Source organism: Anser brachyrhynchus (genome assembly GCF_964034855.1).
Source record: "Anser brachyrhynchus genome assembly, chromosome: W".
Classification (NCBI taxonomy): domain Eukaryota; kingdom Metazoa; phylum Chordata; class Aves; order Anseriformes; family Anatidae; genus Anser; species Anser brachyrhynchus.
The window spans coordinates 15,926,212-15,946,454 of NC_137704.1; the positions used below are offsets into that span (position 1 = coordinate 15,926,212).

Genomic DNA, 20,243 nt, shown 5'->3' on the forward strand with positions numbered 1-20,243 from the left:
CTTTATACAAAATATACAGTGACATAGACATTATTCGTGGCTCTAGTATAGTCACAGAGCTATTATGGGAGAATGATGTTGAGCTGTTAATTCCTCTGCATTGGAGTTAATGAAATGATTCATGTAGATGCTATGCCAGCTAATTATAGATACAAGCGTACATGCTGTGGCTCATTAGTATCTCAAGGACATTCAACAAGTTAGCTTTTTACCACCTGGGCTTTACTGAACTCCCCCCCCCAAAAAAAAAACATAGATTTTTGTGCATATAAAGCACATACAGTATGCTATATGCCCTATATACTGAACACTATGATACACTATGTACTGAATGCATTGGATATGCATTCACTTTTTTAGAGTTGGTCTGCCCCCCCCCCCCTTTGTTCAGCTTTTAAAATGCTCTTCATTAGATATTGGCTTTCAAGTCTTACAATGTGTTATAATTCTGCATAGAGATACCTGAAGTAATTTACTACACAGTGAAATAAAACAGTCTTCAGGTAGAAATAGTGAGTTTTGACAGTTTAGAAGTGCAAAGGAAGGATAGAAATTACTCATGAAGAATGAAGATAGAAGTTGAATCAAGAGTTTGGCTTTTGTTTCTGAAGGCCAGAAGTATCTGCTCGTTCTTAACCTTTGATAGAGAGCTCTACTGTCAAACTTCAGCTCTTGCACCAGATTTGAAGTATTAACTTGTGACTTCCAGTGCTGTAGTCTCCTGTCCAAGATGTAAGAAATGATTTGAAGGGGTGGTGTTTTTTTTTTTTCCTTTCAAGGTAGAAGAGATGGTACAAAACCATATCACTTATTCCTTACAAGATGTTGGAGGAGATGCCAATTGGCAGCTAGTGATAGAAGAAGGAGAAATGAAGGTAAACATTTGCTTTTTTTGCTTAATTGATATAAGATCATATGCTGTGAAGACAGATATTTTTATTCTATGAATACTGTAATTCAGCAAGTTATACTATTAAAACTTGAGAATATTAAAACTCTGAGAACAGTATTAAGTTAGAACTAGAATCCATCAGAGCTGCAGCTTCTAATAAATTTATTCATACAAAATACTACGCAAGTCTTGCAATAGCTTTGTCTTTGCAGATTCCTTCCTCATTCTCTCCTACTTAAAACTTGGTATCAGAATGTAAATTCAATGTATGAAAATGTTTTATGGTAGCAAGTTACTGTGCCAGCTACTTCACTGTGCTTGTGCAGATCCTTATACATAGTGGTAAATAAGGTAGGTTAATCTTTTTTTGGAGTAGAGATTCTCAAAATACCAGTATTTTGATGTGGAGTGCCATGTAAGAGCATCTGCACTGGTAGTTCCCAGAGAACACTGCCGTGGCAAATTATTCATGTGTTAGTCTTCTAGGTTTTTCTTTTAAGCTGATGAATTTTTAAACAATTAAAACATAGACAGTTTTGACCATTTCTGTTTTGAATTTCTTTCTTTGTGTTTGGCCATAGGTATACAGAAGAGAGGTGGAAGAGAATGGAATAGTTTTAGATCCTTTGAAGGCAACACATGCTGTTAAAGGGGTAACAGGACATGAAGTTTGCCACTACTTCTGGAATGTCGATGTTCGTAATGACTGGGAAAGTAAGTTTTTAAGTTTTGCATGTTTATCAGCAAGCATATTGTTTATAACATTGACCTAATATTTGTGCTTGCTTACTGATGGATTTTTTTCCCTTTTTTAGCAACAATTGAAAACTTCCGTGTTGTGGAAAACTTAGCCGATAATGCAGTCATCATTTACCAGACACATAAGGTAATAACATTTCACCTGTATACACACCTTACTGAGACAGTCTGGGGTATATGTGTTCTAATCTATTCTGAAATATCTTAATGGCTTAACGACTTAAAATACTGCTCAGAACAACAGTTCAGAACAAGTTCTCTATGAAGCTTCAACTTTGTCAATTTTTCAAACTGCCAGCAAGGCAACGGTCATCTAAAGCTAACTGAAGCAATAAATCAATACCGATTGCAAGCAGGAAACTCATATCACTGTACCACATGCTTTTTTGCAATAAAGCAAGTTACTGTTGACCACAATTAGTTAATATTTGCATTATGAGGTGGTATAATTTACAAGGCCCTACAGAGAGATCTTGATAGGTTAGGGCACTGGACAGTCGCCAACCATATGAAATTTAACAACAAATGCCAGATTCTGCACCTGGGATGGTGTAGCCCTAGATGTATATATAGATTGGAGGACAAGTGGCTGGAGAGCAGCCCTGTAGAGAGGGATCTGGAGGTTTTGGTTGATTTTAAGCTCAGTATGAGTCAACAGTGTGCCCTGGCAGCCAAAAGGGCCAACTGTATCCTGGGGCACATTAAGCACAGTATAGCTAACTGGCTGAAAGAAGTGATTGTCCCACTGTACTCATTATTGGTGTGGCCTCACCTCAAGTACTGTGTGTGGTTTGGGGCTCCTCAGTATAAGGAGGATATAAAAATATTAGAATGTGTCCAAAGGAAGGCACCAAAGATGGTGAAGGTATTAGAGGGCAAGACGTATAAGGAGCGACTGAGGATACTTGGTTTGTTCAGCTTGGGGGAAAAAAGAGGAAACTGAGGGGTGACCTTATTGCTGTCTACAACTTCATGAGGGGGAGCAGAGAGGAAAGTGCTGATCTCTTCTCTGGTGACGGTTGATAGGACATGAGGGAATGGCTTAAAGCTGCATCAGGGGAAGTTCAGAATGGATATTAGGAAAAAGTTCTTCACTGAGAGGGTGGTCAAGCACTGAAGCAGGCTTCCCAGGGAAGTGGTCATGGCCCCAAGCCTGTCAGTGTTTGAGAAGCATTTGGACAATGCTTTTAGATATATGGTTTAACTGTTAAGTTGCACTGTGTGGAGTCAGGAATTGGAGTCGATGATCCTCGTGGGTCCCTTCCAACTTGGGATATTCTATGATTCTAACTTGATTATGGTTCTTTTCCCCCTAACCAGTGCTGGTGTAGTTTTGATCATTTGAATTATAACTCAACAGTCGTAATGTAACAGGTTCAAAAAATAAAAATTGTGAATGAAGTGTACAGATTCATCTTTGATTTTGCATGATTCTAAGTATTAGTATACTCGAATATTAAAACAAATATATTTCTAATTTTACCAGTAATGCTGTTACCTTAAAAGAGCCATAACAGAGACTTTGATTTTGAATATGGCAGTTGTGTGAACTATATAGTGTTGTGGTAAAAACTAGACTTTTTCCCTGACTGTCAGGAAAATGGCTTCTGCATAGTTTCTTATTTTATTTTATCAGACACTTTGCTTCTGAAACTTTCTCTTAGATAATATCAGTTTACCATATCTGTCTTACTGAAGTAGTAGCTTTAAAACAAAATAATATTTGTTATAAATATCTCTTTCTCTTTTTTTCTGTCCCTCCATGTTTATGGAGACACAACTAACTGTATATGCATCTGTTTATACTTAACCCCTAGTTCAGTTTGTAGCTTACAATTAGTAAATGAAATGTGAACCTGATGTTGTGAGAACAGGGGGGGAACTACCTCTTTGTCCACTGAAAAAGTCATTGTGGCTTGACTCCCTGCCTTTCAAAGGCCTTAAACTTTTTTTTTTATTTTTTTTAATGAAACTGTAGTGGGTTTACTTGGCAAGGTTTGGGGGGGGGGGGGGGGGGCATAGTGGTAGCTTCTGCGAGAAGAATCCAGAAGCTGCCCCATGTTAGATAAAGGCCCCGCCACTGGCCAGAGCCGAGCCAATAAGCAACATTGTTTGCGCCTCTGTGAGAGTATATTTAAGAAAGGGAAAAAAAAAAAACTTCTGGGAAACAGCATCTGGGAGAGAGAGAGGAGTGAGAAACAGCCTTGCAGACGCCAAGGTCACTGAAGAAGGAGGGGGAGAGGTGTTCCAGGCACCAGAGCAGAAGTCCTCTGTGGCCTGTGGTGAGGACCATGGTGAAGCAGGTTGTCCCCCTGCAGTCCATGGTGTACCACAGTGGAGCAGGTGGACCTGCACTGAAGGAGGCTGCAGCCTGTGGAGGACCCCTGCCGGAGCAGATTCCATGCCGGACCTGTAGCCCGTGGAGAGGAGCCCACACAGGAGCAGGTGAACTGGCAGGAGCTGCTGCCTGTGGGGGACCCAGGTTGGAGCAGTTTGCTCCTGATGGATGGACCCCGTGGTACAGACCCATATCTGGAGCAGTTCTTGAAGAGCTGCTGCCTGTGGGAAGCCCACGCAGGATCAGTTTGGGAAGGACTGCATCCCGTGGGAGGGAACCCACGTTGGAGCAGGGGAAGAGAGTGACTGAGAAGGAGCAGCGGAGATGAAGTGCTATAGACTGACCGCAACCCCCGTTCCCCTGCACCACTCGGGGGGGAGGAGGTGGAAGATGACAGATGGGGGGAAGGTGTTTTTGGTTTCTTTCCTTTGATTCTCACTTCTCTAGCTTGTTAGTAAAAGGCAATAAATCTTACTGTCTCCCTACTGAATCTGTTTTGCCTATCATGATAATTCCATCCTTATATCAACCCTTGAGCCCTTTTTAACATATTTTCTCCCCCTTTGCCTTTGAGGGGGAGTGAGAGAGCGACTGAGGTGGAGCTCGGCTGCCCACCCGAGTAAAACTACCACAGAAATATAGTCATATAACCTGATAAGTGTCTGTACAATAGCTGTGTTCTTTGTTTCAGTTTTGAAAATTGCATGAATTTACTAGCTTGATGATTTTTTTTTACTTAAATAATGTCTGACCTTGTTTGCCTTGCCCTTTTTCTTTCCTTTATCTAAGGATAATAAGTACCTAATTTGCAAAATTGGAAAAGCTTATAATCAGGTGTTTCTCTGCAGAGGGTGTGGCCAGCTTCTCAAAGGGATGTGCTATATTTGTCTGCCATCAGAAAGATAACAGCATTCAGTGAAAATGATCCTGAAACATGGATTGTGTGTAATTTCTCTGTGGAACATGACAGTGCTCCTGTAAGTGTTATTTTTAATCTGTCAAGTTCTGAGTTTAAGATAACATTTTTATATTATGTGGTGATAGTGTTGCAATATTAATGTGGGGGTGGGGGTATGCAGAAATACAGTTTGTTTAAACCAGGTGATACAGTAACCTGATGGTGTTCTGAGCCAAAAGCTTTCTCAACATATCTCAACAGTTGGAAGATCCAAGGTGTTGCAGAAGAATGAAAGCAACATTTCTGGAGATGTGAAAACCTTTTACAGAACTGAGGTTATTTCGTATTGAATCAAATCAATAACTCTTCAGTATTGCCAGATATGGGAATAGAATCATGAAATCATTGTTGTGGTTTAACACGGCTGGCAGCTAGGCATCACAGAGCTTTTCGCTCACCCTCCCCCCCTCACTCTCTGGGATGGGGGACACAATCAGGAAAAAAATGAAAGCCTCAGTTCCGTCAAAGCATTTTTGTATGCTTCTTCTATTCTTCTCCTCTTCTCCATGTCCTGCAAAATTACACGATCATTTAATGCAGCAAGAATGAACTGGCTGATAATAGTAAATATGCCAGCCAATAAATGGAATAACCAGTATAGGTTTTTTTTCTAAGCAAAGATTACAAAGCTGCAGATTTTATTTGCATGAATGCATGATGCGTGCCCATATAAATGCATATATAATACAAAGCTTGGAAAGCTAGTTGTCTTGAGGATAGCTTTTTTAAGGTCATGTGGAAGAAACCAGATCAGCAAGCAAAAACTGGCATCTAGTTTAAACATAGCTATTCATGGTTTGTTGAGGGTCAGACTTGGTACCTGACTGACAGTTTATATAAATCTCCTTGACTGTTGTGGTTTAACAGGGCTGGCAGCAAAGCACCACTCAGACATTTGCTCACCCTCCCCCCCCACAGTGGGATGGGGGAGAGAATCGAAAAAAAGTGAAACCTTGTGGGTTGAGATAAAGACAGTTTATTAGGACAGAAACAAAAATAAAATAATAATAATGATAATAGTGCTACTACTAATAATGTGTACAAAACAAGTGATGCACAATGCAGTTGCTCACCACCCGCTGACCAATGTCCAGCCTATCCCCGAGCAGCCAGTCCCCCACACCCCAGCCAGCCCCCCCATATTAATTGTTCAGCATGATATCATATGGTATGGAATACCCCTTTGGCCAGTTTGAGTCAGCTGTCCTGGGTCTGTCCCCTCCCAGCTCCTGCTGCATGCCCAGCCTGCTCGCTGGCAGGACAGTGTGAGAAGCTGAGAAGTCCTTGGCTTAGTGTAAGCACTGCTCTGCAACAATTAAAACATCAGCATGGTATCAACATTATTCTCATCCTAAATCCCAATCACAGCACCCTACCGGCAACTAGGAGGAAAATTAACTCTATCCTAGCCAAAACCAGGACATTGACACAGATGCTTGGGCAGTGATAACAAACGGTGAATAGTAAGACTGGTAAAAAGCTAACTTGTTGAATGTCCTTGAGATACTAATGAGCCACAGCATGTACGCTTGTATCTATAATTAGCTGGCATAGCATCTACATGAATCATTTCATTAACTCCAATGCAGAGGAATTAACAGCTCAACATCATTCTCCCATAATAGCTCTGTGACTATACTAGAGCCACGAATAATGTCTATGTCACTGTATATTTTGTATAAAGCAGTATTGCAGCATTGAAATTAAGCCTAGTGCTTCCTCTACAAATTCTATGTATGGCCAGATATTGCCAGTGAAAACGTTGGCCAGACATTGCCAGTGAAAAAGTTATAATCACTTCTGAAATTCTTGTAGAATTCAGCTTTAGTACATGTACTGGGTCTGGCTGGGATGGAGTTAACTTTCCTGGCAGCAGCCCATATAGTGTTGTGCTCAGCACTTCTAGCTAGAACAGCCCTGATATCACACCAATGTTTTGTCTATTGCTGAGCTGTGCTGGCACAGCATCAAGGCTCTCTCCAAGCCCCCCCAAAGTCAGTAGGCTGGGGCTGGGCAAGACGCAGGGAGGGGACATCACCAGGGCAGCTGACCTAAACCAACCAAAGGGATATTCCATACGATATGATGTCACACTCAGCAATAAGATTTGGAAAAGGGGAAGGAGAAGGGGGAAGTATGAAGACGTCTGTCCTCCCAAACAACTGCTACGCGTATTGAGGCCCTGCTTCCCAGGAAACGGCCGAACATCGCTCAGTGATGGGAAGTAGAGAATATTTTTTCTGCCTTCTGTGCTTCCACGTGACCTTTTGCTTGTTTATTTTTTTCCCCTCTTTCTTTTCCCTTGTCCTAGTTTCAGCTATGATAGAGTTAATTTTCCTCCTAGTTGCCGGTAGGGTGCTGTGTTTGGGATTTAGGATGAGAATAATGTTGATACCATGTTGATGTTTTAATTGTTGCAGAGCAGTGCTTACACTAAGCCAAGGACTTCTCAGCTTCTCACACTGTCCTGCCAGCGAGCAGGCTGGGCATGCAGCAGGAGCTGGGAGGGGACAGACCCAGGACAGCTGACCCAAACTGGCCAAAGGGGTATTCCATACCATCTGACGTCATGCTAAACAATATATAGGGGTGGCTAGCCGGGGTGGTAGTAATATTACTACTCTTATTAGTAGTACTATTATTATTATTATTGTTATTATTATTTTCCTGTCTTAATAAACTGTCTTTATCTCAATTCACAGACTTCACTTTCCCATTTCTCTCCCCCATCCCAGAGAGGGAGGGGGCAGTGTGAGTGAAGGGCTGTGTGGTGTTTAGCTGCCGGCCGGGTTAAACCACAACACAAAGTCATATTGGAACAGCAGTGAAGAAAAAACTCATGAGCAAAGCATGCTAATTCTGCTTCACTGGCATCTTTGCAGTTGCCAACTGGAAAAAAAGATGGAAATGCTTACACTCCAAAAAATAAGATGATGCAGAAACTCAACTACTATAAAGTACTCATTAAAAAATTACTTAGCTAGACAATTGCATGCTTTTCTTAAAGGCCAGATATTTGATATGTTTTAATCAAGCTATGTGAATACCTCTTTTTTATTCCATATAATGTGCATGAAAATTGGTAGCAGAACAGGAAATGAATTTTTATTTTAAAGCTATAATATTATTCTATAATGTTTCTTTTGTCATCCCTCCCTCCCCCCTCACCTTTCCAAATTCCAGCACACTCCCACACAAATAAAAACAGAGGTATAAATAAGGTATCCACTGCTCTGTAATGTCTACAAATACTGGAAACTAACAACTTTTCACCTAAAAGGTAGGGGACTACTAAAACTTGTTGCAGCAAATAAATCCACATGATTAACACTTCTTGAATTACTAGATTTATTTTTTTGAAAGGAAAAGCACTGCATGCAAAGATTAGACTACTCCTTGTATTGGACAACAGACTAAGTGTAAAATAAAAAGATTAATAGCCTGAACCTATGTCCTGGTTTCAGCTAGGATAGAGTTAATTAACCTGTGTTTTTGCACAACTGATAAAAATATTTTATATGCACACTAGGCTTCATAACATATAAAACACAATTGAGCAAGTAGTACAACAAGTAGAAAGCAAAATTAAAGAATACTTAATGATCTTTTTCTTATGCAATATAGAACTGGAAGACGTCCTCTTCAATATTTTTTTAAATGATTTGGCTGTAGGACTAGAAGGTGTTTGAGCAAATTTGTTAATGACACTAAACTTGGAGGAATTGTTCACTCTGTCGAGGGTGAAAAGGCCTTGGCGGAGAGATCTGGACAGACTGGAGAGCTGGGCGATCACCAACTGCATGAAATTTAATAGGTGCAAGTGCCAGGTCCTGCACCTGGGAAGGGGCAACCCTAGCTATACGTACAGACTGGGCAATGAGACGCTCGAGATCAGCCCCGCAGAGAGGGATCTGGGGGTTGTGGTTGATAGCAAGCTGAATATGAGCCAGCAGTGTGCCCTGGCAGCCAGGAGGGCCAACCGCATCCTGGGATGCATCAAGCACGGCATTGCTAGTCGGTCGAGGGAAGTGATTGTCCCGCTCTACTCTGCGCTGGTGCGGCCTCACCTCGAGTACTGCGTGCAGTTCTGTGTCAGACTGTCTTCCTCAGCATGTTTTTTACGAGCACTACAGGGACTTCAGCCCCTTCTACAGTATGTAACAGGTTTGATTGGGCAGGTCACTTGGCCTCTTCAGCCTGGAGAAGAGGAGGCTGAGGGGAGACCTCATCGCGGTCTACAGCTTCCTCGCGAGGGGGAGTGGAGGGGCAGTCTCCGACCTGTTCTCCTTAATCACCAGCGATAGGACCCGCAGGAATGGTGTCAAGCTGAGGCAGGTGAGGTTTAGGCTAGACATCAGGAAGAGGTTCTTCACCGAGAGGGTGGTCGCACACTGGAACAGGCTCCCCAGGGAAGTAGTCACTGCACCAAGCCTGTCTGAATTTAAGAAGCGTTTGGACTGTGCACTTAGTCACATGGTCTAAACTTTTGGGTAGACCTGTGTGGTGCCAGGAGTTGGACTCGACGATCCTTATGGGTCCCTTCCAACTCGGGATATTCTATGATTCTGTAAGTACAAAAGGACTCCCCTCTACTCAGAATTGGTGAGGCTGCACCTGGAGTGCTGTGTCCAGTTCTGGGGCCCATAGTACAAGAGAGACTTAGACATACTGGGAAGAGTCCAACAGAGGGCTACCAAGATTATCAAGGGACTGGTGCACCTCTCCTATGAGGAGAGACTGAGAGAGTTGGGACTGTTTAACTTGGAGAAGAGGGGGCTCGGGGGGATCTCATCAATGTCTATAAAAACCTGAGTTGAGGGTGCAGTGAAGACAGAGCCAAGCTCTTTTCAGTGGTGCCCAGTACCAGGACAAGAGGCAATGGGCATAAACTGGAACACAAGAGGTTTCATCTAAACATCAGGAATCATTTCTTTACTGTGTGAGTGACAAAGTACTGTCACAGGTTGCTCAGAGAGGTTGTGGAGTTTCTCTCCTTGGAAATCTTCAAAAGCCACCTGGACATGGTCCTGGGCAACCTGCTCTAGGTGTCCCTGCTTGAGAAGGGGGTTGGATCAGATAACCTCCAGAGGTCCCTTCCAACTTAAACCATTCTGTCATAAAGTATTCAACTATTGCAGGTGTTTTACACTTGTTCTAAAAAGAATATGTACTGAATTTTTTCCAAGGCCTCATGAGGTTTTGATATATTTTATTATAATTATATTGGGACATCTGATAGAATATAATGATAGTCAAAGTAATATTTTATATAGATAGAATAGTTTTGACCTAGGATTTTTATTAATAATGGAACTTTTCTGACAGACCAGTGTCAATCACTGGAATATTGAAAAGGCTGTACCTTAAATTTTCAGTCTTTCTGGTGAATCGAAGAAAGAAAAGGGCACATGCTTTTGGATTTAAATCGTAGAATCATAGAATGGCTTGGGTTGGAAGGGACCTTAAAGATCTTCTAGTTTCAACTCCCCTGCCATGGGCAGGGACACCTTCCACTAGACCAGGCTGCTCAAAGCCCCATCCAACATGGCCTTGAACACTTTCAGGGATGGGGCATTCACAGCCTCTCTGGGCAACCTGTTCCAGGGCCTTTCCTCACCCTCAGAGTAAAGAATTTCTTCCTTATATCTAATCTAAAGCCCCCCTCTTGTAGTTTAAAGCCATTACTCCTTGTCCTATCACTACACTCCCTAATAACGAGTCCCTCCCCAGCTTTCCTGTAGGCCCCCTTTAGGTATTGGAAGACTGCTATAAGGTAGGTCTCCCCAGAGCCTTCTCTTCTCCAGGATGAACAACCCCAACTCCTTCAGCCTGTCTTCATAGGAAGTGTTCCAGCCCTTTGATCATCCTCGTGGCCCTCCTCTAGACTCACTCTATGAGGTCAATGTACTTCTTGTGTTGGGGACCCCGGAGCTGGATGCAGTACTCTAGGTGGGGTCTCATGAGAGCAGAGTAGAGGGGGAGAATCACCTCTTTCAACCTGATGGTCATGCTTCTTTTGAGGCAGCCCAGGATACAGTTGGCTTTCTGGGCTGCATTTATGATGCTTTCTGAAGTTAATGGATGTATTTTTATGGTACGTGTCATTGGGGTCATCTAAAATTATTTCAGCATTTAAATGATGATGTGACATTAGAAAAAGATTTACCAAACACTTTTGAGGCTATCTTAATCTGTTAGACATAAGCCTTTGGGCAAAGTAAGGCTTTGCTTAGTTTTTATTAGTGTGTAGACTCTTACAATCTTACAGTGTAGACTCTTTGTTATGTATAACTGTAGTATCAAACCATCAAATTCCAGCTACACAGTAGCATTTGGTAGCTCTAGTATTAGAGGAAGATCTGTAAGTGTGTTTTTTTTTTTTAATCACTTTTGTATGCATGATGCAGGCTACCTCTATTAGGTAGGTATTAGGTTTTATTATGTCAGACTTCAAGTCTTCATCACTTGTTCCTTCTGTAACAGGTAGTCCTGTAATATCTGATTCATGTTTTTATTTGTGTATTGTTAGAGAAATCATCTAGGTGAAACATTAAAAATATGTCTGTCACGAGCCAACATTGACCATAGCAGCGCTAATATTTATGGGGTTTAACAATTTCTTGTCTTCCTATTAGTGTTCAAAATTTACATTGCTGTATTTGTCTTTGCTTATCTGCAGTGATCAGAACAAGACTGAGTGAGCATTCCACGTTAGATAAGTGACAGTGCATGGAGCACTCCACGCTGGAACAAAGGATCTACAGTCTTTTTATGACCCAAATTCTAGGCTTTATATACTGAAGTGAAGAAATGTTGTGACACCATGAGGCTGAACATTTAACACTAGCTCTCACCTAAGTTTTCTTGCTGAATCAGTGTGTAACTATAAATACATGTATTGATAACATGTATATGGCTCTATTTTTTATTTACTTGTTATAGAAGAGGAAGAACATGCAACTTTGAATCACCAGTGTGGGTTACTGCTTTAATTTTAAACAACTTGCAGAATTTCACTGTCAACCTTCCTAAGATAATTGCACAGTTTTTGTTCATGTCTAAAAACCACAAAAGACAAATGCACATATAGCATACTGTATGTGCTTTATATGCACAAAAATCTATGTTTTTTTTTTTGGGGGGGGGGGGAGTTCAGTAAAGCCTAGGTGACTTATTGGCAGGGTTTTTTTGCTTTGTATAATCATAGTTCATTGCTGCTGGTTTCTATAATGAATCATCTTGTTACATAAAATGTTGGTTAATAACTGAGGGCTGTCAAATATCCTTATGACGTTGCCTTTTCTATTGTCTTACTCCTATGAAGACTTTTAGCTCTGAAGGAATAAGTGTGAAAAGCTTTATTTTTTTCCCAAGTTATTTTTATATTTCTGTTGTGGTTTTACTTATGTAATATGTGCTACAGAATTTTTGTTAAACATGATCCAGAAATTTATAGGAAGATATTGTATGAGTGCCCAAGAGACTGCCTGAAAGCTAGAAGTCATCTTTCCATGGTGTATGTGGACCGCTTTCTTGCATGATATCCAGGGCTTTCCTGAAGCCGTGAGAAGTTACAGTACATTACAATATTTATTGAAATAATTTGGACTACATAGGACAGCATTCCCAGTCTAGAATGAAGATGAGTATGTTATTTTCAAATCTTGCATGTGTTTTCCTCATCTTAATAAAGCCATGCTATGAGGTTCATGTAGAAAATGAATCACGTTGATACTTTCCTTTTGATTAAAATCCCATCAGAGCTATGAGGATGTGTAGGAAAGTTCCCTTTAGTTGCTGTGATGAGATCTTTTACCAATGTCTGGTAGCTGGAAACTATTCGGAGACTGCTGAGTGTTTCACTGACCTCTTTATCTCAAGAAAAAAAAGTATCATACATATTTTTTTTTTTCAAAAGAAAGCTGAAAATTTTATTTGATATAGTATAATAGGTACTTGAAAATGACTATAAGATAGTAACATAATGAAGATTTGGCAAATGATTAAATGTGATCTGCACGTTGTTGAAAAAAATGTATCTATCTTCTCTATAGAGATTAAATGATACATACACATATTACACATGTATTCAAAATTCATGCTCCATAACTCTACATTTTTTATTTGCCTTTCTTTAATGGTGTGCATGAAGTATGCCTTATTACAGAATTATTCTGTTAATTTGAATATGTAGAGAAGTGCCTGTATGGTAATGCTACTAAGGCAAATAATATGAAAACTTGTACATTTACTATATCACCGGTAAGCATTTTATATAATGATGTTAAAAAAAAAACAAAACACAAAACCTTGTACCTCAAACGTACTTAATCTTTTTACAGTCAAGTAAAACAATGGTTCATTCACCATAGCCACTGATGGGAACTTTAAATAAATGATTTAAAAAAGAAAGTTTAATTCCTTATTTGCCATTTCTGGTAATTGTTGTTGAACGCAGATGAGTAACTGTTAATTCAATTGGTAGCTTTATTTTACAAAGGTATGGAAAATTTACAAAGTAGTATATGTCTGTAGTTGCAGTAAATACGATATACTTTTGCGATTTATTCCATAAATAAAATTACACTATGGATACTATTAGTAAAAAATACATTTGCCTTTTAGATAAAGGCACTGGTACTTCGCTACTATTAGCCATGCCTGATCAGAATTGTAAGATGCTTTTTAAAGAATATAAAAGGAGTTGCAAGACTGAGACATAGGTATTAACTGACCTCTTCAAAAAGGCAGCTTTCTATAGGCCTCTCAGATTGTCAGTGTGCAAGTAGCCATTAGGTCCTTTCTTCCAGAAGGGGTTTTCCTTTGAGAGTTCTATAAAATTTCCACTGTCTCTTGAGCTCACCCCTTTTTCCAGTCACTGACACATACATGTGCACTCCTGAGTTTACTTCCTGTTAATGGCTCTGTAGTATTTATACAGCTATGGTCATCTTTGCAGAAGAAGCCCCTAACTCCAGAATGGGTGTTTTTCTAAGTTGAACCAATTTGAAGGGCTGAGAATGCAAACATCTTCTTCAAATATTGTTCCCTGAATATCAGTTTGGAGAATTTGGATGTTGCCAAACTAAATCTGAAGGAAGTTCTCATGGGAGACTTCAACTTCCCAGACATCTGCTGGAAATCATAGAATCATTAAGGCTGGAAAAGACCTTCAAGATCATCTGGCCCAACCACCAATACCCCCTACCACCAATGTTACCCACTAGACCATGTCCCTAAGCATCACGTCCAACCTTTCTTTAAACACCCCCAGGGATGGTGACTCCAACACCTCCCTGGGCAACCTGTTCCAATGCCTGACTACTCTTTCTGAGAAGAAATTTCTCCTAATTTCCAACCTAAATCTCCCCTGTCACAACTTGAGGCCATTCCCTCTAGTCCTATCACTAGTTACCTGTGAGAACAGGCCAACCCCCAGCTCCCCACAGCTTCCTTTCAGGTAGTTGTAGAGAGCACTAAGGTCTCCCCTGAGCCTCCTCTTCTCCAGACTAAACAACCCTGTTTCCCTCAGCCGCTCCTCATAAGACTTGTGTTCCAGGCCCTTCACCAGCTTCGTAGCCCTTCTCTGGACATGCTCCAGCACCTCGATGTCTTTCTTTTAGTGAGGGGACTAAAACTGAACACAGTACTGGAGGTGCGGCCTCACCACAGCAGAGTACAGGGGGACGATCACCTCCCTGGTCCTGCTGGCTACACTATTCCTGATACTAGCCAGGATGCCGTTGGCCTTCTTGGCCACCTGGGCACACTGCTGGCTCATGTTCAGGTGAGTATCAATCAGCACCCCCAGATCCTTTTACTCCGCACAGCTTTCGAGCCACTCTGCCCCAAGCCTATAACGCTGCATGGGGTTGTTGTGACCAAAGTGCAGGACCTGGCACTTAGCCATGTTGAACCTCATCCCATTGGCCTCTGCCCATCGATCCAACCTGTCCAGGTCCCTCTCTCTGCAGGGCCTTCCTACCCTCCGGCAGATCAACACTCCCCCCCAACTTGGTGTTGTCTGCAAACTTATTGAGGGCACACTCAATTCCCTCATCCAAATCATCAATAAAGATATTAAAGAGGATGGGCCCCAACACCGACCCCTGGGGAACACCACTCGTGACCGGTCGCCAACTTGGTTTCACTCCATTCACCACCAGTCTCTCTGCCTGGCCATCCAGCCAGTTTTTAACCCAGTACCTGTCCAAGCCAGCTTGTCCAGGAGAATACCGTGGGAGCCCGTGTCAAAGGCCTTGCTGAAGTCTAGGTAGACTATTTTAGCGAGGACCTCGCGTGGATCGAATGCAGCGAAGGATATTGGCAGGGAGGTAAATGGTACCAACCCCTAAACCCCCCCAAAAAAAGGCAGACCAAGGCCGTTTTGTTAACAACAAAAGGAGGACCAGAGAAAACATTGGTCCGTTACTCAGTGAGGATGGTCACCTCACAAATAGGGACGTAGACAAAGCAGAGATGTCTAATGTTTTTTTCACCTCTGTCTTCACAGAATCACAGAATCGTAGGGGTTGGAAGGGACCTCAAGAGATCATCGGGTCCAACCCCCCTACCAAAGCAGGTTCCCTAGAGCAGGTAGCCCAGGTAGGCGTCCAGACGGGCCTTGAATATCTCCATTCTCCTTGAATATCACAGTGATACCATTAATAGGACACTGACATATAGCAATCACGGTAGTGATGACATAACAGCATTAGATAATAATTAACATAATACAATTCTACTCATGGGCTGTTCTCACCCAGTATTAAATCCCCTTGAGGTACACACCGGACCTCCCCATTCTTTTGCATTACTCACCAAGTGCATCAAGGTCCTTGAGCAAAAGTAGTCCCATGAATGGGTTTGCCTTTGCCTGAGGCAGGAATAGCCCAGACTGTCTTCCTCAGCATGCTTTTTACGAGCACTACAGGGACTTTATCCCCTTCTACAGTATGTAACAGGTTTGATTGGGCAGGTCCAGCTCGGTTGGCAGATCCCCTAGTGTTGACTAACCAGGTGGCCTGATCTAAAGCCAGCTGGATGGCTTTCACTTCTGCAAAGTGACTCGATTCACCTTCTCCCTCAGCAGCTTCTGCAACTTGTCATGTAGGACTCCATACAGCAGCCTTCCATCTCCGATGCTTTCCCACAGTATGACAGGACCCATCAGTGAACAGGGCATATTGCTTCTCATTTTCTGACAGCTTGTAGTACAGTGGGGCTTCTTCAGCACGGGCCACCTCCTCCTCCAGTGATATCCCAAAATATTTGCCTTCTGTCAAGGCCACAATCACTTCCAGGATTCCTGTGCGACTAGGGTTTCCTATCTGAGCCCACTGAGTGCTCAGTTCAACCTACTTACTCCGTGTAGCATCTGTTACATGATATGTAAAGGGGGTCCTTCCTTTGAACATCCAGCCCATTACCGGCAGTCGGGGTGCCAGGAGGAGATGTGCTTCAGTACCGACCACTTCTGAAGCAGGAACTATCTCCCATTTAATTTGTTCAAAGGCTTGTCGTTGCTCGGGGCCCCGTTTGAAATCATTCTTCTTACGGGTTCCTTGATAGAGCAGGCTTACAATCAGACTGTAATTTGGAACGTGCATTCTCCAAAACCCCACGACACCTAGGAAAGTTTGTATTTCTTTTTTGCTAGTTGGTGGAGACATAGCTGTTATTTTGTTGATCGCATCCACTGGGATCTGATGACGTGACGTCCATCTTGTTATTTTATTCCTAAAAAATGGATCTCTTGTGCAGGTCACAGAATCACAGAATCACAGAATTGTAGGGGTTGGAAGGGACCTCAGGAGATCATCGGGTCCAACCCCACTGCCAAAGCAGGTTCCCTAGAGCAGGTTGCCCAGGTAGGCGTCCAGACGGGCCTTGAATACCTCCAGAGAGGGAGTCTCAACAACCTTCCTGGGCAGCCTGTTCCAGTGCTCTGTCACCCTTACCGTGAAGAAGTTCTTTCGCATGTTGGTGCGGAACTTCCCGTGATCCATTTTTTGGCCATTGCCCCTTGTTCTGTCCCCACAAACCACTGAAAAGAGGTTGGCCAAATCCCTCTGTCTCCCACAGTTAAGATATTTGTAAACATTAATAAGATCCCCTCTCAGTCTTCTTTTCTCCAGGCTGAACAGACCCAGGTCTCTTAGCCTTTCCTCATAGGGAAGATGCTCCAGGCCCCATATCATCTTTGTGGCCCTCCGCTGGACTCCTTCCAGGAGATCCCTGTGTTTTTTGTACCGGGTGTTATAAATTACTCTTTTAGCCAGAAAGATTTAGTTTATTGAGTAAGCGATCAGCAAGCAAAACAGCGCTGGGCGGCCGGGGAGTCCGTGCTCCTCAAACGGCGTGCACCCCCCCCCCCCTTCACAGTCCCCTTTTATCATCGGGTTCTTCCGGGGTTACGTAGCCCCCCTTCCTGGTACTGCGGCTGCGTCGACTGTTGCTAGGGGGTCGTCTCCGGTCCCTCTGGTGGTCGCACGGATGAAGGCCGTAGTCTTCCTCCGCTTGGTATGTGGTGTTTTCCCTCCTTAACCGGTCATGCTGTTTTGTTTTCAGATAGGACAGTGGGTTATCAATTTTGCAGTTATAGTATTTACACAAAGTTCTCTCAACTCTCCGTCCGAGACAGCAACAGGCAGGGAGCCTCAAGGTCCTTACAGCCACCTGGCGACTCCCTTTGTTCCTTCTTAATATAGCCATGGGAAATAATGAACAAACATGCTTCATACACCACAATCCCTCCTTTTTCTTTTAGTAGTTATTTTGTTCATTAATTCCTGGTATGCCTGTCTGCTGAGCGTTAGAGATTCAGCATCCTCACTCGTGGTTATGGGTTCGTATTTGGCACTGATATGCATCAAATGTGCTGTCTCCAAACGGTTTTTTACAATCGCGATTACTCGATTAAGAATACATGGTCCAAAAGTTAGACTCAATATTAGTAACAACAAAGGTCCCGCTATTGTTGACAGTAAAGTTGTAAGCCAGGGTGAATAATTAAACCAATATTCGTACCAATTCTGCTTAGCCTCATTTTCTTTCTTTCTTTCTTTCTTTCTTCTAATCTTTCTCTGAGCTTCCTCATTGTATCCCTCACTACTCCAGTGTGGTCTGCATATACACAGCATTCTTCTTTCAAGGCGGCACACAATCCACCATGTTGTAAAAACATCAGATCTAATCCTCTACGATTTTGCAAAACAACTTCTGATAGTGACCGTACCGATTTTTCCAGGGCAGTAATTGACTGTTCACCCCGGTGCCTCCCAAAATTATTAACGTTGCCAATGTTATAGCCGTGATTGGTTCTCTTCTTGTTAAGTGGTTCTCTGCTACTATGTGCTGTGTATATACATACTCTTCAGAATGGTATAGAAGGTATAGAATTCTTGGTACAATTATTACCTGTATACAGAAATCTTGGGATACATTAAAGAGTTCAAGTGATAAACAAGGGGTAACACCTATCGATGAGCAGACCCATCTAGCATTGTTTGCAGGTATTAACCACCTTTCTCTACTTCCTGGTGTAACCTTCTCCGTAATACTGCATAGATGGGGCTTCTCACTAAGGATTGTACCTACACATCTTCCGTTCCCAGTTACTTCCGTCAATGTTATTCCTACATCTCTTCATGGAGGCCTTATATCAAGGCATAACCAACAAGGTTTAGGGATGTTGGGATTTGTTTGATTCAATAAGAAATAACTAGCTTCCATGATTTTCCACATGTTATTTTCAGTCACCCCTTCATTTTTTTCATATTTTTGGCCTACTGATTTGTTAATGACCTTTAGTAGCTTTGGGCTATTTGTAGTTTGTATTTCAGAGGCTTGTGTCAAAACATTTCCTGATAGTTCTTGGTGTGGACAGTTTGGCCCCACCTGTTGGGGGTTCTTAATTTCTTCTTTCCTTATATGCAGTATCCCCTCCCCATTTAATTAGGCTCCAAATAAAAGGTTTATGAGGATACGCAGACCCAGGAACAGTGCAAATACTTACACCTATTACTATGTATCGCAAAAAGTGGATAGGGCCCATCTTTGGGGTTTTTACCTGGTCACGCAGATCCCCACCGTTTCACTCTCTGCCTCGCTTGTCAGTTCGGTTGCGGCGAACTACAAGGTGCGGGTTCTTCTCGGCAGCAGTAGTGCTCTTCAGGGGAGTTTCTCGGTTAGCTGCGACCTCTTGCCTGTTACCAATCACACAAAGCCCCCCTCCTCCCCCTTTTTACGATATGTAGACAGTGACAGTATATACTTATCGAGTCCGTTTTAGAGTAAGCTTTAAGTCATCAGGGTTTGCGACTGCTTCCCATTCGCTTGTCTGGATTGGGATTAGTCCCTTCACACGACTGGCATGCGTCCACCCCTTCTCAGCCGTCCGGATAGCAGTCTCTGTAGTAAGTAAAACAACATAGGGGCCTTCCCACCGTGGTGTTAAAGATGTTTCTTTCCATGTCTTAATTAGAACCTTATCTCCAGGTTGTATTCTATGGATTGCTATATCTAACGGGGGACGCTGTGCCACCAACACTTTCACTTGTAATTCCCTCCGTCTATTCATAAGTTGTATTAAATAAGGTGTTAATTGTGTGTCCTGTATCTGGGGGTGATCAGCTGGTATCTCTAGATCATAAGGCATACCGTATAGCATTTCAAAAGGTGAGATTCCGACATCGACTCGAGGCTGTGTTCGAATATTCAATAGTGCAAGTGGTAAACATTTCACCCAGGAGGTTTTTGTCTCCATCATAAGCTTCGTTAGTTGCTTCTTAATTTCCCCATTCATTCGTTCTACCTTTCCAGAGCTCTGAGGGTGCCACGGTGTATGATATTCCCAACTCGTCCCCAAGGCCTTCATAGTTTCTTTGGACACTTTTGATATAAAGTGCGGGTCTCGGTCAGAATCAATTGTTTCTACAATCCCATACCTCAGGATAATGTTTTCTAATAGTATTTTTACCACAGCTTGGGCCGTTGCCCTCGTTGTCGGGAAAGCCTCGACAAAATGCGTGAGATGGTCTACAATTACTAATAAATATTTGTACCTTCCCACTTTTGGAAGTTCTGTGAAATCCAATTGAATTCTGGCAAAAGGTCGGTGTGCTAATTCCCGACCTCCTAATACTCTTTCCCTCATTTGTCGGGCATTCACTCTTTTACAGACAAGACATTCATGCACAATTCATTTTGCTACATTGTATATTCCAATACACATATATTTTGTAGCGAATTGGTCCACTAGTGCTTGAGCTCCCCAGTGGGTGTTCTCATGAAAC

At 42.4% G+C, this 20,243-nt stretch overlaps 2 protein-coding genes across 12 annotated transcripts in view; one reads left to right on the forward strand and one right to left on the reverse strand.

Moving 5' to 3' along the window:
• Nucleotides 1-12,864, forward strand: part of LOC308184802 (ceramide transfer protein-like) — a 30,488-nt gene extending 17,624 nt beyond the window's left edge. For 7 of the 11 annotated variants that reach the window (XR_013942918.1, XR_013942919.1, XR_013942920.1 and 4 more), the window contains 6 exons: nucleotides 780-875; nucleotides 1,474-1,606; nucleotides 1,708-1,778; nucleotides 3,970-4,096; nucleotides 4,838-4,966; nucleotides 11,627-12,864. Coding sequence is in view for 3 of the 11 variants with exons in the window: in XM_080572377.1 (XP_080428503.1) it covers nucleotides 780-875; nucleotides 1,474-1,606; nucleotides 1,708-1,778; nucleotides 3,970-4,096; nucleotides 11,627-11,670 (471 nt within the window). In the remaining 8 variants the exon portion in view is untranslated. The remainder of the gene's footprint in view (nucleotides 1-779; nucleotides 876-1,473; nucleotides 1,607-1,707; nucleotides 1,779-3,969; nucleotides 4,097-4,837; nucleotides 4,967-11,626) is intronic. The other 4 variants (XR_013942921.1, XM_080572377.1, XM_080572378.1 and 1 more) reach the window with 4 other exon arrangements.
• The window catches only part of LOC308184723 (uncharacterized protein), a 324,716-nt gene that overhangs the window by 113,399 nt on the left and 191,074 nt on the right, over nucleotides 1-20,243 (reverse strand). The gene's annotated exons all lie outside the window — the stretch shown is intronic.